General features: G+C 41.6%; 1 protein-coding gene across 1 annotated transcript in view; it reads right to left on the bottom strand.

Annotated features, from left to right (window-relative positions):
• Positions 1 to 3,929: 3,929 nt before the first annotated feature.
• The window catches only part of RFTN1 (raftlin, lipid raft linker 1), a 93,114-nt gene continuing 71,697 nt past the window's right edge, over positions 3,930 to 25,346 (bottom strand). Inside the window, exons 6-9 of the mRNA XM_009288591.1 lie at positions 20,364 to 20,479; positions 9,530 to 9,633; positions 8,036 to 8,117; positions 3,930 to 4,649 (exon numbers count right to left, since the gene is read on the bottom strand). Coding sequence (XP_009286866.1) covers positions 4,212 to 4,649; positions 8,036 to 8,117; positions 9,530 to 9,633; positions 20,364 to 20,479 — 740 coding nt within the window. The 3' untranslated portion in view covers positions 3,930 to 4,211. The remainder of the gene's footprint in view (positions 4,650 to 8,035; positions 8,118 to 9,529; positions 9,634 to 20,363; positions 20,480 to 25,346) is intronic.

The following is a 25,346-nucleotide window of genomic DNA, read 5'->3' on the forward strand; positions in this document are numbered from 1 at the left end:
TGGAAAAGAGTGGCTATTCAGTTATCATTACATCATTTTCGTTAGTAGGGTGCTTTTAGAGTGAATAACAGAAAGCACTTAAATTGAAAAGCCTTTTTTCCCCCCTTCAGCGTATAGGTAAGGTACTGATTAGAGTCAGCTGCCACATTCAGCACCACAGGCACCTTGCTGCTGATGGAGGTTTTGGCAGGGATCGCCTTTTGAAGCCAGACGCACATCTCCACTAACAGCCTTGGAGACATACGAATTGCATCTACAACTCTTCATTCATAGGTGCGTTGGTATTGTTAGCCGCCATTCCTCATGCTTTTGGGAAGCATTTATCACCAAGAAATTAGTATCTGCTCTTCTTACGCTCTTCAGTTCTGGGAGGATGAAATTCCTGCATGAAAAGCTGATTGTGCTTTATTTCTGCCCTATAATTGGCTCCCTGAGGCAAACGTACAGAGTCACGGCAGCTACAAAGAAAAAGCAGGGTATCCAAATGCAGAGCCCTTCCTCTGCTCACCTCAGAAACCGAGGCTGATAGAGGAGCCAAATTAGGTAGAAAAAAAAAAGGAAGTATATTGTTTTGTACTTACCTTCATTTCCATGCATATGTTAAAGCTACTTTCAGCTATTTCAATTATACTGTTTTCAAGTGCACAGATCCAGTAACGAAAGAAATGATGCAACATGAAGTGCCAGTCAAATCGTTTGCGCATTTAACCCCTCCTAAACTCTACATAAACTCTTTTCATTATGATGCTTCAACGTTTTGGACTTCCTACCCATCTTCGTTCTACCCCTCTACCCCTGCCCCCCCGCTGTTTGTTTCAGTATAAACATCCTTTTTTCCATCCTTCCTTCATTTCATTCAGCCACTCCTCTTTGCCATCTTCATTCAGCCTTCGGCATTTCCTTACTTGTCTGAGCTGGATTTTCTCCTTTGAACTCATCCCATTTAACGACCATTGTCTTGTTCAATGCCCACATGCTCTAAACACCAGCACGCATAACTCCTCCTCCCGACAGAGTAGCCCGCATGCTCCTCCCTCGAGGAGAGGAGACTCTTGGGACTGATGCACACACATGAGTTTTCTTGGTTTAACAAGGACACGTTCATGTTAAAATACACCAAAGTGCCACTTGCATGTGCTGTAGTGCTTCGCTGTCACCAGCCCGCAGCAGTAACGTGCGGTAGCACAAACCGTCGGCTCCTTCCCTAGGCGCCCAGGCTATGCTCGCTGGTGTCTCCTTCCCTTACAAGAGAGGCATAGTCAGATTAGCTTGCATCCTTCCTGGGAGATTCCGTCTGGTTTGGGAAGAAAAATAGGTTGGGCTGAAAATGGCAGCTTCTCCACGGGAAAGGAAAGGGCCTGGCTCCTCTTTCCACCTTCTGCTGGGGGTGACAAACCCTGCTATGGAGCTGGGGGCTCAGAGTAACTGTGGCTTCTCTGGGGGAGAGAGAGAGGCCGTACCTCTGCAACCAAAGTCCCATTTCGGCTTCTCCCACATACAGCCTCTCCACTGTCGGCCTATTTCCCCGTGTTGGCCAGGTTTTCAGATACGGGAGTTAAGCTCTGGCCTAGCCCTTTCTCTTCTCCATTCAGGCTTCAAATAGGGTGACAACTGCTTTCTTTGATTTCCTTGGCCACTCTGGTGGTCTTGCTTTTTCAAGCCCAAAATGGCAAACGCAGCTGAGATACCCAATGCACATACCAGCTGCAGAGCCTTGCTGCTGTACCCCAAGCCTGTCTTCCCGAGCCCTCACCCGTCTGTATCATCCCTCTACAAGGTGATTTAAGCTCTCTCAGTTTGCTTGAGGCAGGGGCACGGTGAAAGCACGCGCACAACTCCAGACAGCTGAACTAACGCAGAGTAATTCAGAGTCACATGTTGGAATTGATTATGCGACTATAAAACCAAAACCGTTTGCTCTTTTGAAACTGAAAACCCATGAATTTTCTCTTTGAATCTTCCCAACCCTAAGCCACTCCAGCATTTACAGGAACAAAGTTTTAAATCAAGCTTTCACTTAAACAAGTGCAACTTTCTCGGAGACCCTTACATGCTCTGTCAGACTGGTGACGGAAAACCAAGTAGCAGTTCCCTAGCACGAGTAACTACTGCTAATTCAGTAGTAAGGAGCTTCCCTTCTCATCACCACTTGGAGACCCCGAGTTCCTCCTTTTGTGGACAAATTATTGGCAGTTGTGCAAGTACCACAAATAAGAAATCTCCTCATGACCTTTATTTTTCTTTAGTTTTGTAAGCAGTTGGGATCCAGTGAAACAAGGTCAAATTGCAATCCAATAAATGCTTTCTTTTCAAAAGTGTTTGGAGAGTTCTTTCTACTGCAACACTTTCTACTAGTAAAATGTTCCTTAAATACAGTATATTTTTAAACAAGATTAATACAAAGCTAGTCCTTGAAATAGAAACCATCAGTAGAAGGATCTTATGCTAATAAAATGTGCAAACAGGAACTTAAAACTGTACAGAGCAGAGACCTTGTATTTAAGTAGAACAATTGAAAGAATAGCTTTTTCAGGCTATTAGAAATTCAGTCTAATTTCAGAAATAATTGAAAAATACCACCAGAAATTGAAGTTACTTATAGTCCTGTGGTTAAAACACTGAATTCAAAATAAAAAAATTCTTTAATCAATGAAAAAAATACCACCGTGCTTTGTGCGTGTGAAATGGAATGGTTTAAGCTCGAGTGCTGTTGTCCCAGTTAGATGAATATTCAAAGTGGTATGGTTTTTCCCTTCTCTGCAATGTTCTGCCAACTGTATAATTTCTAGGCATGGAAGATGCTTTTGAACTGCTCTAGGTGCACATCTGATACAGAACGGAGTTCTCTGTACAGCATTTTGATTTGAAGACTAAGGAAAATTATCAGGCACAAATCAGTCAAGGGAAAAAACAGCAAATCACTTACGGAGCTCTTGCTTTAGAAAACAATAACCAGGGGAACTTAGAATGTATTTCTCACCTTGTTACCAGATTACTTGACCACTTCTAAATAGGGGTGAAGGCAGTTAAGAAGAGAGAAACAACTACTGCCTACGTTTTTAAGAACACTGAAGTACTTGGAGAACATTGGCACAGAAACTATATTACACATGTACATTCACTTGTAAGTATTTCAATGTAGCTCCAAACGTAAAAACGTTGGTAATTTTACAGAATTCTATTAGGTATCAGTCCCAAAATATGGTTACTTGTATAAAAAAGTCCCTCTATTAAGGTATTTGCATTTTGTAAGGTCATTTAGGGACATTTGTTGGCCACCGGCCCCTGCTATTTGTGTACAATTTCAGTTCTTTCCCAGGACATATTTTGTAACAGCGAGGAGGTGGTGCAAAATCACCTGAAGGGTCAGGAGGTAACATCTAATTCCAATTTCAGTGAAGGTAGCCACAGAAAGACATACATTTTATCTGCCTTTTTTTCCCTGTTTTTCTATCTTCTGAACCCCCCCAACTATTGAGGAACTGTTGACTGGCAAAGAGAACATAAATGTGAGTGAATAGGAAATTGCATTTTATATTGGAATCATCTGCCTCACACAAATTTACCATGGGGTTTGTTTACCCAGCGTGCCTGAAATAGGCACATGATTTGCTTATTGCTTAAAGATCTGCAAGAGTTAATAAAATTCAGAAGAGAGTATCCTCAGTAAGTATGCTATTGGAGATAAATACAGGTAACAGCCATCTCATCTAAGCTTTCCAATTTCAGCCTGTTTAAGCCCAAATACCATTTTCATGACACCACAAGCTTAACGACAAAATAACATATGGCACAATAACTTCTCCAGCAAAGATACGTGGACAAGGAAGTATTCTAGAGTAAAATCTGACCAAGTGGAACGTTTGCCCTGCCCTAGACACAAACCTAGTTTGCTAAGGTCGGTTACAGAAAAACCCGAGTATGTTTTCTGTCCCTACTTTTTAATTTAAAGCGTCGCTCTAGGAGATAGCATAGGGCATTTCCCACTCTGTAAAGTGGACGGAATTTTGCAATTAATTTCTGTGGGTTAAAAAGCTCGGGCCCTGTAGTTACTTAAAACTTCAAGGTATCGGTGTGCTAAGGAGCAAAGCAAGTACAATGCCAAAGAAATGCTGAATTGAGCAATGGAGTTAGCGATGGTGATTAGCAAAACCCGTTCTTTTGCCTTGGCAAAGTATCAGCAACTCACAGGACTCTTTGACGCGTAGGTCTTATTCACAGAAGCAGTCCACGTCCAGCCCTGCCCCGCCGCTGCCATTGCAGTCGTCCGACACTGGAGCACAATCTCCCCCCTCTGTTGCCTGATCCGCGCAGCAGCCAGACGCACTCTGGCCGAGGCAGACCTGTGCGTCATTGTCATCAGTATTGTAACTGGCAGGACATGTTTCTTCTGACGCCCCATCGTGATGGGTACCTCTGTTGTCGGTCCCAGCTACCTCATCTCCCAAGTCTATGACATCATCCAGCTGCTGTTCTGGATCAGGCTTGGCTGCTGTTGAGATTTGCGCTTCTAAGTTTCTTGTGTTCTCTGTGACTTCAAATTCCTGCTTCTCCTCTGCCATTTGCTTCTCCCTAGTACTTAATTTAGCCTTTGTGGATTTCTTCATTTGTTTGTTGTGCATGTCTTCTTTGGAGAACCTCCAGTGAAACTACAAGTAAGAGATCCAAATGTTAAAGACCAGTAGAGACAATCTCACATGGACATTTACTTTCCTGACTAGAAATGTTTTTATTATTTAGTTTTAATTCAAAGACTAGTTTGACCAAAAAGACCTAAGATTAAAAAAAGTTGCATGACTAAATCAGATGGCTTAACATCATTTGTGCCTACATGTATGTATCTATTACACAGAGAAAAGAGACTGTGATGCCTCCTGCTTCTGCTGTTTCACGCACCTAGTGGGCTCCTCTCCACACGCTGTGTCACTGTTGAGGCCCACAGCATCCTGGCAGACAACCTGCACTGTGTGCAAAGCTGCACAAGTGCAGACGGAGGAAGCAATCCTATGGCGTTATTCCAATGTTTTTCACCAGGTTAGCAGCAGAACTAACACTACACCCAAGACTACACCCAAACAGTAAAATATTCTGAACCATTTGTATGAATGGTTTTTGATCAGAAAGCATGAAGCTGCCTCTTGCAGCACTCGCTACAAGACTTACCACAGCTGCCATTTCAGAGGAACCATTTTAACTACTATTAAGAAAAAAAAAGGGGAACTAGCAGTACCTTGAAATACTGACTCGACAGGTGTAACATATATAAAGTCTGACAAATACGGCACTAATATATCTGCTTCATTTGTCAAAAAATAAATAGACCTTCCCAAGGAAAGCCAGACCACGTTCCAAGCCACTGCTGAGCCATCCTACACGAGTTTGCTACGTACATGTGAATGTGCACAACTGTTTCGTCAGCAGTGTCCACGCTGATGGAAACTCAGGGACGGGTTAGGAGGCGATGTTTGGATGGCATAAATAATCTCATCAGGACATTCAGCAAATTCAGCTGTGGTCCAAAAGCCATTTTTTCCAGCGCAACCAGGTCTGTGCCAAAGTTGGTCAAAAGAAGGACTTGTGTTCATAAATTTTTGGTCTAGCTATTTATTCCTTAATCAAAAAGCCATTCAAAACCCATTAAGTTTATTAGATTAGAAAGATGGAGCAATGCTCTTTCCTTCTGCTAGCCAGAAATTAATGTAAAAAGAAAAGGGAAAAAAAAAAAGAAACTGGCTTTCACAAGATTCTTCTTGGTTTTACTTAGAGGAAGCTATCTTTCACTTAAATAGCCTTACAATTTAGAGAAAGAGGAAAGATAACATCTCAGTTCTAGAGCTCAACTGTTTAAAATTCAGAGACACCTGAATATTTTTCTCTTTGATTTGCAGAAGTGCTGCGCACCCACAGCTCCCCTTTAACTCAAAGCTCTCTTTGATGGAAGGTAAGATCAGGGCCCTAAATGTGATAAAGATCAAACTGTAGGAGACTGTGTGTTATGTGCCGATGTATGTATACTTAGGTATTTATATTGTATTTCACAAAAATGCATACAGCCAGTTTCTGCTGAAATAAGCATCACTTTTGTATAAAGTGAATGAACACGATTACCTCGTCACTGACTGAATATTGCACTAATAAGAGTAGTTCTGTCTCACTGAAGAGAAGAATAAGTGGTACCACTCCTTGCGTGTTTCCTTTTCAGTTCCTCTGGCTAAACTCAACAGCAGTTGGTTGGTGTGCATAGATAGGATGGATCCGTTTCCAACACTGCAATGTCCTTTTAATCTTATCAGCCTATTTCCCTCCTCCGAGGGGTTACCTATAAACATTTCAGACATGCCGTATCACAAGTTAAAAAACGCCTGAGAGCCTGTGACATTGTATGTGCAGAATATTCAGCAACTTAATCAAATGCCGGGTTTGGCATCTTTGAAGTGACTCACAGCAACCACTTACAGACGTTGAACTGGTCTTACATTTCTGTATATAACTATAATCAACGTACCCCATTTTTCCTTGACCTTTGGTATGAAAACGTGCTGTAGTAATTTTTGCCCTCAAATATGTCTGTATATTTAACACTGCCAAAAGTAAAGCCTTTGTTTTGTCAACCAGACATTGTCAAATAAGTTTTTATATCCCCAAATGAAAAAATTTAAACAAAGCTTCGAGTCATCTGGATGGTATGCATTTGTTATTATAATACAAGAAATCAGTATCACACTAATTCCTCTATTTGAAGTCATACAATTGCTTATAAGGTCCCACCCTTTTCATTAAAACCACACACAGTGGTAGGAAATGAATGACCAAATACAGGCACGGCAACCCTCATCCCAAGATCCCTTTCATCACCTGAAAACAAAGAGAAAAAACAAGAAAGATGGGCTTTGTAACGCGTTCACAGAATACTCTGGGCTCCAGCTTCACTAATGAGAGAGGGTAAATCCTAAATCACAGTCGTGCTCCCAGCAGTTCTCTCCTGCTTCAGTCAGTTCAAACGCTCTCCTGGTCTCTTCTGTATCTAAAAGACGGCTTTCACAGAACCTGGCTCCAAACCAATGAGGGGTTTATAGATGAAAACTATCTGTAGTTAACCAAAACGTTGGGTAAAACGCTCCTAGTGCTCAGCTCTGCTTAGCATTTCCAATGTCCTACTCTAGCTCGGCTTCTGCAGGGCCTCAAGCGCACCACTCCTTCAGGTGACATTTGGCTTGCCAGCACTCACATAGGTGCACGGAGCTAGAGTAAAAACGAGACTGTATTAATTAGCAACCTCTTCATCATGTGGTTTCAGAGATCCTTTCCGTACTTCACCTGGCTTTTCTGATCCCTCTGCATACTGAAAGGGCAAGGCAAATTCGAGTACTATACGAAGGTCAGCACTTTCCCAGTTTCCAGTCTTTCTACTGCCCTCTAAGCTGTACGGCGTGACAGGTTTGGGCAGGGATTCCCACAGCTACACATTTAAAAATGGAAATGGGAATACATATGTGTATCCACATATGTACATCATTAGCTGTCAGCTGCGTTCTCGGATCATTTAGCTGGATTCAGGGGGCTTTTTTTGGTTAAATTCTAGCAGAATTCATTAACATTCACACAACAGATAGAAACACCAGCCAAGATGAGGCCTGCATTGTGCTAGGCTCTACCAAAACACATAGCAAGAAAGAGAGAGCAATTTAAATAGAAAAGACAGGCAATGGGTGAAAGAAAATAGTATTGGTTCCACCTTGCAGGCAGTGAATATGGGCAGGGAATTTTAGGTCACGTATGGAGGTTTATGGCCGAGCTGTACAGAGAAATCTACGTCTCTTCTGCTGCCGTGAGTTCAACAGAGAATGAAATACAAGAGCTTTCACATCATTGGAGCATTTTTTGTTTCTTTCATTTGAACAATTCAATTCCTTGTGTCTTGCTACTGTAGTACAGAAACATTGAATAGACCATTTTTACTTCTATGGGAAATCAATTACAATATTAAAATACTGCCAACAAAAAACAAAGAAACCAGGAACTCAAGGTTATTTACCTTAGATTCTTTCTTCTTCGCTTTCTGGGGCAAAGAAGGTCTCTGAAGAAATACAATTTGCTTTGTAGATAAATTCCCCTCCCTGAAAAGAAACAAATGCACACTCCTGAGAATGAATTAAATTCACATCCAGCATCATTCAAAGCGAAAATCCATCTCAGTCATTTATTTCTGCAGGTCAAAGGAGAACAAAATGAAGAATGACCTAAACATTGCCTGTCCCCAGTGTCTTTGAGCAGCCTGGTATTTTGGGGGGGAAAAAGAGCAACTGTTCAGCCTGATAGAGCCTGTCAGCCTGTGGCATACTTTTGCTGAATGTTTTAGCATTAGTGTGTAAACACAGAATAAATTGTTTGGAACAAAAAGCAAGACGCCCAAGCGCCCCGGTGCCTGTGTCTAGCAGCGTCTCAGCGACACCAAAGTGCTCCCTCTCTCCCTCCTGGGGCACCGATCCGGAATGGGGCTGGGTGCTCCCTACAGGTCTGCAGCACGGCAGGAGGCGCAACCAAATGCCACCAGTGGTTAGACTGGGTGGGTGCCCTTCTGCACCGTCAACCTGACCCGTGTTACTGAAGTTATAAATGGGATACAGAAAGCTAGAAGAGAAAGAAAACCATATTCACCTTTAAGAGACAGGGCTTACAAATCATAATTATGATTTTCCATTCATTCCTATATTTAAACATATATGAAAAACTTAAATACCATTTTTCCCCCAGCACAGATGGCCTTTACTTTTTAGGCTTTTATGTGTAGGAGTAGTCTTCATCTAGATCGCATAAAGAACTGGGCATATTTTTACTTTCTTAAGATAAAAAATCATGACTGATTATATTAGTGTACATATAAATATATGCCTGACCAGTGAAAATCCAGAATGCGCCATCTTCATGATTAACAAGTGGGATGATTATTTTTCACCACAGTTACAAAGAGTATTTTTAAATGACTTGCATTTATATTTAAAAACTCAGAATTTTAATACCAGCAAAGTAGACCGCAGAATGATTATATATGCGAACAAGGCTACTAGAGTAATGATACACCAATCTCACATGGTTCTGCCTAGCTAGACTGTGTATGCCAGCAGCATTAGACAAACATCGATTAAGAATAAAATTACTTTTCTTCAGATAGGCAACAAATGTTATCACAGGTTTTGTCTTTGCTCTAGGAGGGGTTACTGGGAGATCCAGAGCAGGAATTTTACAATCAAGGAGTTTACAGAGAGGCAGAGACAACACCCAGAAAATTCATGCAGAAACCACACTGCCACCTTGCAGTATTTTGCCCAGCAGACACGTGCTTCCTGCCCCACGCGGCTTGTGGTGCTCCGAAACCCCTGAGAACAGCTGCAGCAGGGTTTGCAAGGGCACCTACTGCGCGCATGGCAAGGAAATCCATGCTAACTGCACAGAGAATTGCTTGTACGGACTGTGGTGCTCATACAGCGACTTCCCTGGCCGAAAGGCACACTGCCCATCCCCTCCCTACCTATTTGTCTTCACAATCGGAGTAGGAAGCACGCACGTCAGCTGCCAGCCATACACGGCAAGGGAATTCAGCAGCGGAACGTAATCTGTCTGCACTTCAACTCCCTAGGAAAGAAAAATCAACAGTTAGCATCATCGCTTAGAGCACGACATTCAGTTTGACACAAAAAAAAACCCCAAGAAAAAAATACGTGTGTGGGTTTTCTGGCAGGGAGAAAGGGTTTTTGTACTGAAGTGGGTCATTTTGTATGTTCAGCTAGGCAGGAAGGAAAATGTTCGAAAACACAAGACACAGGACTGATAGCCTGTACATCCCAAACTGTTAAATGAGTTTGTTTAAAATGGTAAATGTCTGTGATCTTGTTTTTACATTGCCTGAGTCATCCATCTAGCTTTAGATGATTCCAGATCTGAACAGGCCAAATTCATTGTATTTTATCAATTATCTCCGCCCAAGCAAAAAGATATTCAAGTAGTTAAAAAATGACAACATTGCTTTGCTTGGATTCTGCTCTTGTCTAGGCTAGAGTAAATCCTGAAGATCTGTACTGAAATCAGTCGGGTTACTCTACCGTGATGGATCAAAAAGCAAAATGGGCAACAACAACAAAAATAAAATACAAGTACAGGTCTATTCCTTTTATCACCCACAAATATGCATTGCTTCCTTGTTACTTTGAATCAGGAAATCTGTGGGCGAGACCAAAAACGTTGCTTTTCAGTGCAGAAGTCTGTCTCCAGCCGCAGATCTACCCAGCAGACCCTTGCTAATTCTCTTTCTGCTGGATGGCAAACCCTGTAATTCGCACAGAAAGAACCACTGGTGGTTTCAACAGAGACTGACACCAGTGAGGTGTCTGATTGCCAAGACTTTCAGTAGTTTAACAAAGAGATGCTAGAGCATATTTACTAGTTTTTAGTTTTAATAAACACAAAGCAGGCAAATGGTAACTACTAGTCTCTACAAATATAGCTATATCCCTTTGCAATAACAATTATATTTGCCAAAAAGCTCAGGCACTTACACTGGTTTCACGTGCATGCAAGGAGTTTTAACTGCCAATTCTCAACACTGGGTAAGGCACAAGAGTTTTGCAGCTCCAAAAAAATCCGTTTATTCCACAGTAATAAAATAGTCATTTGATCAGAACTAATCCAAATCCTGCTGTAGTTATTTCAAGGTATTTTAGTGAAATCCAATCTCAGCTATTCCTTTCTTCTAACGAATGTAATTTAGGTCACTTGGTATCTTCATAACTGAATGACTGCCTGGCTATACCTGTTAAAAACCTGATCATGACTACAAATGGAAATAGCTGAAGCAGCTGTATCACTCCTGCTTAAAAAGGAGAATGTTTAAAAACTCTACTCCATAAAGTCCATGCAAGAGAACGCTCTACTAATGTTACTTCTGATTTCTGCACAGAGGCTTTCAGGGACTTACAGAGATACTGCTACTTTACAACATCACCATGTACAGGCCAGAATTGCTGACTCCAGGAGAGGAAAGAGATGCCCTGCAAGAGGGGAGCAATACCACATGGCCTTTGACTCGTGTCCTCTGAAGCGATCAGGACTTATCCTACAGCTGTGATCGTGGTAGATTCAGAGTCTCCTCAGATTCCCATTTCCCTCCGTAAGATGGGTATTTCCGCCCTCTTTCCAGTTTTTAAAATAGAGTGTCCGAGGGTAATGCAAAAATTGTGACATATCTAGATGCTTTTAAGAGCGAATGTCTCAAGAAAACACATTAATAACACGCTGAGATTTATGAGAATGGTCAACAACACCGTCCAAAAATAAAGACGAAAATATGCAACATGAGCATTAAGAATAAGGTCAGAGTATCCACCATTGCAAGCCTGCCATGAGGCGCCTGGAAGAACACATAAAAGGATCTGACCAAAACATTCCCTCCATCATACAGTGTTTGTAGAGGAAAAACCAGAAGGAGCTCACTCATTTAGAGGGTGGGAGACTAGCAGGTCAGGAAAGACCGGCACAGCAGATCTTGTTTGTGCCCCAAGCAACATCTAATGTTGCAAAGAGGATTTCTATTTTGAATGCATTGCCTAAGGTTGGTGATTAGCAAGGAGAACCTTTTCCTTGCATCAGGATGTGCAACAAATGTCAAAAATCAGAGGGAGATTACGGCAATGAGGAAGGACATCAATACCACGCAGAGCTCATTTGGCTGCTGCAGAAACCAAATTGTTTCAGGGATGCGCCGTCGCTCCTGCCACAGCCCGCTGTCCCTGCAGGCTCTGAGTGGCGAGACACGACTGGCTTTGGACCCGTCTGACTTGTCAGGATTAAGCATCATCTGCAGCAGATGATGTTGTGTTTCACAATCCCAATGGGCAGAAGGGAAAAGAGCAAGTAAAGCACATTGAAAAGTGTAAAGTTATCAGAAATTAAATTTAAGGTTAAAGTCAATTAAGCTTAAAGAAAAATAAAAAAAACATCTGGAAACGTAAAAAAAACTCTGTTGAAAGAGTGCTGTACAACTGTTACAAAAAGATGACCTCTTATTTTTCATATGTGCTGGTACCTGACACTACAATCTGTGTGTCAGGCTGTTTGGAGGCAGGAGGCGTGTACATTATGCAGAGGTGCACACCTCCTCCGAGCTCCACATGCTCTTTAACAAGCTCTCACCGACTCCGCACGATGCTTTGCTGGAGTCAGACAGCGCACCTCTTCCTCAGGTCCCTGGGGGAATAAACTACTCCTAATAATTGGCTGTGTTTGAAGATGATAGACAAGAGAAAGGCGTCACTCCTGAATAAACAGGTGTAATCCATATGGGCTTCAAGCTCCTTACTTGCAAATACAGATAATTGAAGCTTTCTTTAAGACCACAAGAAATGACTTCTCCCTCCCCCTCCTGAATCATCGGTTGTAATCCTATCCCACGACTGGAATTTGTGTGCCAGCAGGAGTCATGGTTATACAGACCTTTAATTGGTGTCATATTAAATGCTTTCCAAAGCAAAAATGCTTCTAAACAAACAATAACTGGGGGATGGGTGCAGAGGAAAAGAGTCATCTTGTATTCATTTTACAGTTAATACAATTAAAATTATTTTATCTACTATTATTTGAGGCAATGGAAATAAAATTTCAAACATACGGTTTCATAAGACGAAATTGCAATGCTCTTTCTAGCTAGCAAATATTGGATTTGAACACCAGCAGAAGTAGAAAGTACGTGCCAGAGCTCTACTGAAAAAGAAGTGTTCAAATAATGCGTCTCAAACTGGGAGACATTTCATTCAGTGAAAGGGTGGAAAATTTTAATTAACTTGCTTCCCACTCTCCTGTGGATGATAAGTAATCTCTGATCACACCTTGAGTGTCAAGAAGCCAGAGCATATTGAGTTAGGTTTTTCCCTTGACTTGCATCACATGAAAAGAATTCATTTTATTTATAGTTGTACTGTTTGTTTTCAGCATTTTCTCCTTGCACAGTTGCTTCTGCTCATTAGAAAAAAAATGATTAAAAAATGATAATGATAATATCTAGGGCAAACCACACAAACAACTGCATTAACAATTTTTCTTTTCTTTTTCCCCCCTACTGCGGCAATTTTAACCACAGCAAGATAATAAACAAGACAACTACTAAGCTCTTGCGAGACACAAAGAAGTTCTTTAGAAATCATTCTTTCCTGGGTTAAGTGAATGTGATTTAGTTACAAGGCAGCTATGGATTGTCACTATTTAATATTTTTTTCCAATCTGGATTAAAGAGTGGAAGATTGACAATCCCATTAAATAAATCTTAATAAAACCTCTACTGGCAAATCCTAACAGACTGCGTACTGAGATCTACAGACAGATGGCAAAGAGGATGGGAAGTAAAAAACACGAGTCGCTTTGACAGTGTAACCTACTGTTTGTGGGGAAAAAGGGGCAGTGCGTTCAAACCCAGCTCCTTACAAAAAATAGAGGGGAGAGCCCATGAGGGTGGCAACGTGCACCCCCAGCCAGGGCTGGTTACCAGTTCCCACCACTGCCAAAGCCAGAGCTTTCTCCCAGGGCACTGAAGGGAGGAAGAGGAAGTGGCGAAGGCAGGACTTGCACCTTAGTGGAAAAGAGGGAAAATAAAATGAGAGAAATTGAATATATGGGCTGCCTGACAATGACCCGGTAAAAGCATGCTGCAAATGTTTTATGTTTGCAGTAACACAGCTGACAAGGAGACTAAATCCAAGCTCTAAATTTGTGAATTATTTGCCTTTTTCCTTTTCAGACTTCTTCCAAAAGGTAATTTCTGCTAATAATATACCATTATCAATCCATTAAAAACACTTATTGGAAGCAAGAGAGAAGTTTCACAAGTGTTTCAGCAATAAAAGTTGGACTATGCTCCTCTAGTATTGAGCTGCTCCTAAATTTCCATGTGTAATACACCACAGCACCCTGCTAGCAGACACTTGCTACACGTCCATTAGCTGTATAGCAGAGGGGTGTGGGATGGCTCCTGCACCCGTAGAAACCACCACTGGCTTTTGGCAGCAGGTGGGTCACTGACCAACACAGACTAGCTGCCAAAGTGGGACCTTACTGGAAAGTTAATAGAAAAAAAAGTGATAAATAAATCCACAGACAGGCTTTTTGCTCATTATTCTGGGCATATGTAATTTAGAGTTATTTATGATTACTAAATATATGTGAATTCATGCACTGTGAAATGTTTTTGAGAATATATAAGGCTGTAACACTATATGGGGTAGCATCCTGTTAAGACAGTTTTTCTGCGATTCAGATGTATCCAGTCACAATTTCAATACACACATAGGCTGCTGAGTAGCGTTCACATCTGTCTCCACATCTAGGGTAAAATAAAAAACAACCAAAAGATGCTCTTGTGCCCACGAAGCCCACTTCTCTCAGTGACTTCTGCCGATGCAAATCCTACTTTCTAGCGTACGTATAAACTAACAACAACATTTGAGTGCTCCTGATATTGCCTGCGCCTGTAAACACAGAAGCACACTTGCACAGCAACACAATTTTGCATTTATTGAAGCACAGGATAGGTAGCAAAAGCTCCACAAGGTGAACGTGTTGACACAGAGAGTTCTCCACAAAGGAAGCACAGAAGCATCTTATGAAATGGGTTAAACTTACAACTGCACAGGCAACGTACACGTGAAAGGACAACTCCACATAACTGGCCACGGAGCACAAGAAATAAATGTGATCTAGCAATCCATCAGTACATTTTCTTAAGTAACTCTGGCATTTTTAGTTTCACAATTCCTGCAACACTTGTGCACTGTACCTTAAGGTGAATGCTGATTTTACTCTTTGTCCATCAACTGTTTTTGGGAAAAAACCCGATATAGAAAAACACTACCTGGGAACTTGTATACTCCGGGGTGCCTTACCACACACAGCTTAATCATCTCTATGCAGCTTCCCCAGCATAATTTCCTTTGGTTATAATTTTTTCTCGAACAAAATCTGGCTTTTGCAAAAAAGCTTTGTGCACCGCTCCACCATCATGGAACTAATAATCTATTTCCATGTGAGAAACGCAGCTGAAGCACAGACCCTCTACTGCCACTGGTTCAGGCAGCAGGAGAGCAAACGTTGGCACTGCCCTTCGCTTATGTGCAGGCTGCGTATGCGATTTATGGGGTCCCAGCACCTGCTTCCCGTGTGCCTCAAAATGCTGAGGCCCCTCCCAAACCTGCCTGGCAGCAGCACGGGGTCAAAGAGGTGCATTAGCCAGGGCACTACTGCACGGCTAAAGGTGACCTGCTGGGGAAAAGAAGCATGACTTGTGCCCTGTGTAGTTTTTTAGAAAGTATAAAAGAGGACAGATACTTTTCCTCAGCTTGTTCTTAAATGGAAAGTTCAGATCTGGTATGCTCACTTTTTCCTGAAAGATTTTAGGGGTGAGCAGAGAACTAATCCTTATCTCTGATCTTGTCACAAAACCTAAGCAAGCCGCGATAGACAGGAAGTAATTTTTTATTCAGACTGGCTTAAATCCTGTGCTCTTCTGCCTGTTTAGTTCAAGTGCCCTTTACTCACATGGAAGAAGTGTTTGCTTTGTTAGACGTTCAATACTCAAGTATCAGGAAAGTTCCAAATCCGTATTGCTAGATTTTATTACTAATTTTATCAACAAAACCAAAGAAAGATTAGCCTGTGTGTTTTAATCCTATATAGAGCATATGTCTACTGAGTTCAGTAGACAAATATATACGTATATATGCTGCTTTTGTATCTTACATAAAAAAAAGAAACAAGAACTATAAAAACTTGTTGAAGATAACAGGCTCCTGAAGGTTTTTGTTCAGCTTTTCCTGAAAAGCAACAAGGGGCGAAATACTGAAATATTACACCCAGGCAACATATATGTCCTTTGGGTGGTGAAGAGGGTCACACACACAACTGCATTTCATGCCCATCGCCATCAGCTCCTTTGCTGACTTGGTCATGCCTTTCTCCCATTGCTAGAGACAGCAGAATGTATCTTAACTGACATATGACCTAAATCAGGTTTACAGACAAATCAAATCCTCAATTCCAGGGAATTTGTTTCAAGGCTTACATTAAGGCAACTTGCAACCTAAGCTCAGCAGAGATCATTTTTTAAATCTTTTGATATGTTGCACTTCAAAAGGTTTACCATGTCTACAGTGGACACTGAACCTGTTCAGTTCTGCCAGGAAAATGGCAACACCATGATGTATTTGAGATTTTAATTCATGTCAGTACACCAAAGATATGATATAGCAGAAAATAAGAAAGTGATGAATCACCAGCTGAAGATTTTCAATGAGAAAATACCTGTAAATTAAGGACAATATTTTCAGAATGAACAAGGCTTCAGAAGCAGAACAATGCAGAAATCTAAAATAAATGTTATAGCGCTCAACTTTAAAGACAGCATTAGCTATTTTGTCTTGGGTAACGGGGAAGAGAAGGTGACAGATTAGAGTTGGGGAGAGGGAAATCATGCAGGCTCTGATTAATCAGAACTGCCTACCCACATTTGCCTACACAAGCAGAATTAAAACCATCAAACAAGTTTCAGTGCTACATCTCAGAGGCTGAGGTGGAAATAATGTGCCCTGACATTTTTAGAGTTAAAGTGATAGGGATGAGAGCAGCATTTTGTCATTAGAAGTCCTGTGGTCATTTGCAGAGGATGCCACAGCTCTACTTTGAGAAGAAAGAGTTAAATTACTCAGAGCTATTACATCCTGTCTGCTGCTTGGCGGGACCACATACTGTGACAGCTGCGAGCTTTACATCCTCTACAAACTGACATTTTACACACATAGCGAGTGCATCACACTGTTCAGCTTGTTTTCTCTATTACCCTTAGCAATTAAAAAGGCAGCACTTTCTCTGCTAAGAGGTGTGCTAGACCCTCTCTTTTGCTTCTATGGTTAAACAGCAGAACTTCACCTTTTCATTTAGAAAGGTTCTCTTTTTATTATTAAGGGCATTGATACATGCTACATGTCTTCCTTTTTAAAAACAGCTTTCTTCTGTTGTGGCTGGGATTCTTTTGTTTGTTTCTTCCTCTTAATTGGGATACAGCACAATAAATTTACATTCAGTTCAGACCACATCTGATGAACAAGTCCATAGCTCAGCCAGATAATCAAATCTGATACAAATTTAATATAAGGATCCATTATACACATTTACGTCATGGTGTCCATCAGGGCTTCTTCCACTGCCTTGGTACAAATGAAAACAACAAATGGAAAAGGTTAATCTAGATCAGAGCTGAACCTATATAAAAAAAGTAAGAAAGTCTACATTAATGAGTCATTCCACTGCTCCATAATTATCTCTGTGATAATTATACTTTGAAGTACTCGAACAGAAACAAAGCCCTTACTGGCTTTCGGACATCTTCTGTCACTACTGAACTCTGTCTCCTTCCCTCTACATCCCCCATTTTACAGTCTCTTCCTGTGCCACTGCATTATACCCTATTTATGGCAAATAAAGGTGAATTCTGATGGGGTTTAACAGAGAGGTGACTTGGTCTTCTGGGTACGACACTGGGCAAATGCCTACAGATCCCCCGGCTTCCAGTATTTCTTTCATTCATTTGATCACTTTACCTATCTATGCCTATTATGTCTCAGAAAGCATTATGTCTCTGCTCTTCCTCTAAATGGGTAAGACCTTGCCAGAGTTGCCCAATGCCTCAACCTCCTTTCTTCAGCAGGCTTTTTCTTCTCCATATTCCTCCACTTTCAGGTTGGTGGGTAACACGTTCATAACGTCCCCAAAAGAGGGGCACTTGATCTCAGAGGAGCAAAATTGCCAGGGAACACCCAGCATCCAAATTTTAAATTACAGCAGAGAATAATCTGATCATACCAAGAAGCTGTGTATATGCTATCAGTCAGTTTCTGAAATTGCACATACCAAATCTTATGTCTGGAACAAGAGATTCTCCATGTTAGCCCTCACACACACGGTATGCAGCACTGAGCATCTCTTGACACACCAGATGGCACTGGGAGGTTGATTCCTTAATCTGTTGACCAGCTGTGTCTCCAGCATGGAACTGCTAGAATTGAAGGCAAATGATACTCCACCTACCAGGGCTCTAACACTTCAAGGGGCCCTTCTAGAAGATACTCTTTTGTTGTGTCCTAGTGTTGTGGTCACCACTCTGCCATCACAGGATTCCCGTTATCAGATGCTGTCCTTGTCACATAGCTTGAGATGAACTTTCTTGTGTCCACACAGAGCAAACTAAGATGTGCGTAGGGGCCATTATGCATAACTTTGCATTATCCTACTGAGACAGAGAACCTTTCACTGGTTGTCTAAGAGCCAGACTGGTTCAGATCAAGAATCCATTTAACTCAGAAAGCTGTCTCCAACAGGGCTATAAGTGACAGCTAAGGAAGAGTAATATGTATCAGGGCAAGCATGTAGGATACCTGCCCCAAATATTTTGTGTACTTCCTCTCAGCACGTCTGGTTTAGTTTCTACTGAAAGGAATCCAGTTTGTGCAATGAGACCATTCTGTGATGTCAGGTGAGGCATATTAAGTGGGGAGGATCAGGAGGTTCACTTCAAAAATGCACTCCTGATCTGAATTAAAATGCTTGTATAAACACAGAGATAAGGCAGAGGAAAAAACAACATCACTTCCACCTGAACCCATCCAAACTTCTTGAACCCACAGCATTCTCCAGAAAGGAGTTCCACAGATCTGCTGCCTGCTGCATAAAGAATTACCTGAATTATCTCCTTTTTGTTTGTTTTGCACCTGGCCCCAACTAGTGCCATTTGACAACCCTTCGTTCTTATGGGTTGTCCTTTCTTAGGAAAACAGTCAATCCCTATTTACATGCCTCCCATGATTTAGGAGACGTCTACCTATTCCACTCCCTGCAACTCTTCTCTTTTCCAGGCTGAAAGGACACACCGTGTAAAGTCTTCCTAATATGGAAGCTGTCTGTATCATTGATCATCCTCACTGCTCTTCTCTGAACATTTACAGTGCTAACATAACCTTCTGAAAGAAGGTGCTGTCAAACCACGGCTTATACAGTAGTATGTAGTAGTATATGCTTGCTGTTTCACCCGTTATTCCTTTCCTAACAGTTTTTAACATATGGTTAACATTAAACCTTCTTAACATTTGCCTTCTTGAACAGCACTGACCTAATGCACTCATGGAACCATCTGTCATTATCCCAAAACCTTGCTCCTGAGTGGCAACACCACAATTTGACCCTAAAAATGAACAAGAGCTTACAGTCAAGTCTGTAATAACTGGAATAACATTAAATGTAATATAGGAATTGTTTGTTCAGATGCACATTAGCACAAGAAAAGCTGCCATTAATGCATTACACTGTTCTTCAAGAAGTTTCTAGCCATTATTATATGGCCATTTCTTGCTACACTACAAAGTCATCATCTAATAACCAAACTCTTAATCCTAGTCTCCTGGAATTTTACACATTTAGTCTAGCATCTGTCCCATTTTCCCTTAATCCATCCTTTTGGCATGTGTGTGCCTTGCTTGTCTTTCTTAGGATTTTACACCATTTACAATATATCCCAAGTGAAAAGATCAGGCATTGCCTTTATAGATACATAACATCTATTTCTGGCAGACTAATCAAATAAAACAAAACAAAACAAAACTTCTAAGAGTTATGCAACGGTATCTTCTTTTTTTGCTTCAAGTCACAAAGAATTTTAAGCCCAGCTTTTCAAATACCTACCTGTGTATCAAATTTGCTGTGGAAGATTGGTGCTGACTGATCTGATCTGAACAATGTTCCTACTGATCTGAGCGTGCACTCGGATCAGTAAAAAGCCAATCTATGACACACGTGGTTTGTTTATAGCGACCTATCCAGAATATACAGTTCTTTCAGCATATGAAGGAGGTCAGACAGAAGCAAATGCAGTTATCTGTGCACTCCTACTGCAGCTAACCCTACCTAAAGGGCTGCCTTCTTTAAAACTGTGATGCTACAGTGACTTGTGCGATCATGTTACCCTGACAACCAATGGAGATCCTCTTTACAGTTAATCTAGCAGACATCTGTATTTTTAGGACAGATAGCCATGAGTTTCATTGCTCACCATCACTCATGTTTCCTACCCCCACAATAAGCATGGAGATTATAAAAATCAAAAGTGCATCGTACAAACCTAGAGTGTGGTTAACTGGCATTACTGTTATGTTGCAGCCCTTTACCTCAGTTGCCTGTCTGGTACCGCTGAAGCACAGATCAGTACATGAGAGTCTGCCTCACAGTCTTGGAGTGTTTTGATTTACAAAAAAATCAAAGAAGAAAAACTGCACACATACCTTCAGGACAGTCCACTGCTCTACAACAATTGCATCATAGCCCTGCATGGTTTTACTGTCTTCCACAGCAACATCTTCAAAGAGAAATACGCCATCCATTGTCCCATGTAAAGCATCTGTGAAAACACAGGGTTATCTGTAAGCCTTATGGAAGACATTCCACGTGTAGTGAGGTATTTGAATTTATTAATAACAAATTCTTCCAAGGTTGTTAATAAAGAAGTGCACAGAGCTTCCTCTGATAGTCCAGCTCTATTAAATGAATGAGACTAATATCTCTGGCAGTTTTTAAGAGCAATCCTACTCTCTAATAGCAAACCTCACTGTGCACTCTGTTATTCCAGAGTTCGTCCTCAAAAAACACAGCTCTCCCATTTTGAGCAGGCAAAATTGATTCAGTCCTCAGTTCAGCAGTACTGCTCACCTACTTGAAGCTATACACACACTTTGGGGGCTAAAGACCATGTATTATGTCAACTCAAGGGCTTTTGAAGGTACACTGATATTAATGACTATACCAATTCATTCACACAAGTCAGAAACCTACATATGGATCAGCCGTTACAGTTACAGTGATCTACATGGACTAAGGATGATCTGGCATATCTGAACGGTGTGAAAGAAGATACATTCATAACTATTTAATCAGTTTATGAAGGCATTTTGACCATCTGGTTTAGTGGCTCTCTATTCTCATTTGCATTCCCAGCACGTTCAGCCTTTTTTCAGACAACACATACTATTAAAGTTATTTAAGCAGTATTTGAGCACTTTCTCCTTCAACTTAGCTGTATACTCCATAATCAGCAATCACTCCCATACGCAAGAACTCAAGTTTTGTCAGCTCCATGACAGAACAGAATCAGAGTAACTGAAAAAAAATTACTTTTCTTTGCTAAAATAAGCTAAATGATGATGCAATAGAATTCTATTTAGAAAAACTGTAAATAAGCAGTACTGTACTCTTTATGAACACAGAAAACTCCTCTCACATTGTCACAAAGTGTGTTTTTCAGCCTCTCTAGTTTAAATAATACATTTACCCTGTATGACTGATTATAAAGATCTTGCTTATCCCCTCCCCAAGTATTGTATTTTGCATGATAGTTTCTTTACATTTGTAGGAAAACTATGTTCCTTGCACTGGTATGATATATGTTTTTGAAATGCAACCACACATGCCAAACCGACAGATTCCTGAAATAACAGGAGAGTCTTCGGGATAAGTCTGCTTAGCTGTTTCATCACATCCTCCTGCTTTCCCTGGTGGATGTTACGAGGTCAAGAAATGCCAGTGGGAAGGCATTGCTGCCTCCAAGGGAAAACATGTATCAAACTCAGAACCAATTCTCACAAAGGAGGCAGTGAAGAGGATTAAGACGCTTCTTACCTCTTGCAGACACAATCTCAGTCAACATCTTCCGATGTCATTATATGATCTAAATTCAATTTATTATCTGGAAATAATAAATCTGTTGTAGGCAAAGCCCACAACAAACCAGACTCCTACAGTTGGAGGCTTATGTCTACAAACACACTGTAGCAAGACTGTTGCTGCAGGCGTCAAGCATTTGCACACCCCTTTGCTTCTATTTGCATAGTCTGCTACTCTCTCTTGCTGCAGTTTCAATCAAGTCACTAAGTTGTAAGTGAGCAGATGCAAATACTTGTATCTAAACTAACACAGCACATTGTTTTTTGAGTTCGGTTATGAAGGTAAAAAGTTGTAAACCACTTACTAGGGACTCTCCTTGGGATTCTGCTGGGAGACTCAAAGAAGTAGAAAAATACACTGTCTACTTTCACACTGACTGTCTCCCCAGGCAGGTTTCCTGCAACTCCATTTCGAATAAAGAGAGATGAAGACTCCTCACCACTACAGCAAGCCAGTATTACACATTGCTCCAAGGAGGATGAGCTGGACTACAAAGCAGTAACTGCTGTCATCTAGATAGATTTCTCATCCAAGTGAGGAGAACAGACAAAATAACAGGCCAGATCACTAAGTAGGTGGGTTACAGGTTAGAAAACATAGGGAGAACAAGCTTGCCACATACAAATGGGTACAAGATTTAATTATCATATTTCATTCAGAAATGGCACTTTGTTAGATCCTACATTTCAAAGCAGGAACCAACTCAACTTCTGTGCAATATATCACATTCCAACACCCAAACCCATACCCAAATCTATTTTAGGATGCATAATGTATAAATAACCCTTTAATTTTCCAAAGCAGGGATGGCAGGACAGCACCTAAGGCTGAAAGCAGAAACCCATAGATCCCTACTAGACACAGACACCCAGGTCTTGCCAGGAAGCTTTATACAGCGCCGGTGCACTGCTCCTGTATTGTGAATTCTCTTAATGAAATTCAGTGTCGCACTGTTGGCACAACTGCAGCTTGAGCTCGCCCCATGCATTTGCCAGCTAATTAATAAGCGATCAAAACACAATCAGCATGTGTGTGTTTACACTCACTCGTAAATCATCCTTTATGTTTCACTCTGCTGCGCATTCCACTCATGCAGTTCACAGCTTCCACATATGTGAACATTATGGCACATATGTAATGTTTTAGAAACTAATAGCTGAGCTCGCGAGACCCTACAGGCAGCAGATAAACTTGACTGCGCTTCCTTGTTGGATGTACAATGATTACTGTTGAATGCTACATCCAGTCAATCCTAAGATCCATTAATTTTTTGGTCAGGAAAGAAACCTATAGAAAATGACAAAACTGGAAGGGGAAAAATGATGAGGGAGAGACAGCTGCTGCATACTGGTGTCTGCTCAACAGAGTGATGCTGGTGAAAAACTCTGTAAGAGAAACTGGTTGATGATGCTTATTAAGGTTTTCCCCCTTAACCATAACCAAGTCTCCTCTCTACTTGTCGTGCCGTAACATTTAAACTTTCATACCATGAATGCACATCTGCCAATTCTCACACCTTGGCTGTACATCTTCCCTTTTACAGGTCATCTACTAATCTTCCAGATGAAAAGGGGAGGTAAAGGAAAGAATAATTGGATCATTAATTCTTTCCCATGTGAAGCATTTGGGATGCTGAGAATAATTGGGGGAAAGGAGAAAGAAGCACAAAGAGAGCTAACAGGGTCATATTTTGGAGAAAAGGCACACATAACCCATGCTATGGTGTCAGGATCAGCAGGAATTTCAGGGAAACTCTTACACCAAGGTGTGGAAGGGCAAGGAGATGGACAGATGCACTGAGTCTACCTGCAATACCTTTATCACACAGATGTTCTAGAGTCTGCAGCAACTTAAGTCTCCAGTCACATGTTCTATAGCTGGCCCACTAGGTGAGATTCACGTAGTCTAACATTAGATATTTATGATATAGAGGTCTACAGCTGAGTTAGTCATCCAAAGCTCTCTTTACAATTGATGGAGAGAAATAAGCATTATTTCATTCAGGACCGAGTTTCATAGAATCATAGAATAATGCAGGTGGATGGGGACCTCAGGAGGTCTCCAGTCCAATCTCCTGCTCAAAGCAGGTTCAATACAAGTGCAGACCAGATGGCTCAGGGCTTTATCTCGTTGCACCTTGAAAATCTCCAAGGATGGAGAACGCACAACTTCCTGGGCAGCCTCTTCCAGAGCGTGACTGTTTTCATGATGAAAAAGTTTTTCTTTATATCCAACCAGGACCTCTCTTGTTTCAATTTATGCACATTTGTTCTCATCCTCCTACCACACACCTCAGTCAAGAGCCTGGATCCATCTTCTTGATAGTCTCCTCATAGGCACTGCCAGACGCTGTTAGGTCCCCCAAAGCTGTCCCTTCTCCAGGCTCAACCAACCCAGCTCCTTCAGTCTTTCCTCACAGGACAAGTGCTCCAGCCACTGACTATCTTGTTGGCCCTCTGCTAAACTAGCATTTTCCTTGCCCCCTTTGGGGAAGGGCCCAAAACTGGGCACAGTATGTGGTCTAGATACAATCTAATGAGCACCAAGTAGAGGAGGATAATCACTGTCTTTTATCTACTGGCTATATTCTTGTCGTTACAGCCTGGTACGCTGCTGCCTTCTCTACTGCCAGGGCATACTGCTGGTTCATCTTCAGCTTGCTGCCTACTAACGTCCCCCTTTTCAACAGAGCTGCTACCCAGCCAGGCAGTCCCCAGCCTGGACTAGTGAAAAGGCCTCTTCCTTCCCAGAGGCAGGACATTTGTCCTCGTGGAATTTCAAAAAGCTCCTGCTGGCACGTTCTTCCAGCCTGCCCAGGTCCCTGTGGACAGCAGCCCAGTTCTGAAGCACATCAACTGCACCTCTGAGTACAGGATCATCTGCAAATTTGACAAAAGCAAGCCCCACTGCCTCCTCTGCATCACTGATACAGTTGTTAAACACAACAGGTCCCCAGATATATCTCTGTGGTACTCCACTTGTTACTCCAGGTAAAGTGTAACCTATTAACCATGACCCTCTGAGCCTAGCCATGCAACCAGTTTTTTACCCGTCTAATTGTCCTCCCATCTGGGCTGCAGGGTCCTAACTTGGATACAAAAATATTGCGGAAGCCACTGTCAAACTTCCTTGATGAATTCACCCAAAATGACATCTGCTGCTTTCCCTTCATCCACAAATCCAGTCATTTTATCACAGAAAACAATGTTTCATCAAATATGATTTACTCTTGTTAGATCCATGCTGACTGTTCCCAATCACTTTCTTCTCCTTCATGTGTCCAGAAATGTGTTCCAAGAGGACTCACTCAATGATTTACCCAGGAATGAAATGAGGCTGACCACCCTGTAGGGTCCCTGGATTGTCCTGGTTGAGAGAGTCCCGTGGGAGACGGTGGGATCTTGTGGTCATGCAGAGAAGAAATGAGAAAGGCAAAAGCCCAGCTAGAACGCAATCTGGCCGCTGTGATTAGAGACAGCAAAAAAGTTTTTACAAATATATTAATGACAAGAAGAGAGCCAAGGAGAATCTCCATCCTTTATTGGATG

The sequence above is a fragment of the Aptenodytes forsteri genome, unplaced genomic scaffold (genome assembly GCF_000699145.1).
Source record: "Aptenodytes forsteri isolate BGI_AS27 unplaced genomic scaffold, ASM69914v1 Scaffold9, whole genome shotgun sequence".
Classification (NCBI taxonomy): Eukaryota; Metazoa; Chordata; class Aves; order Sphenisciformes; family Spheniscidae; genus Aptenodytes; species Aptenodytes forsteri.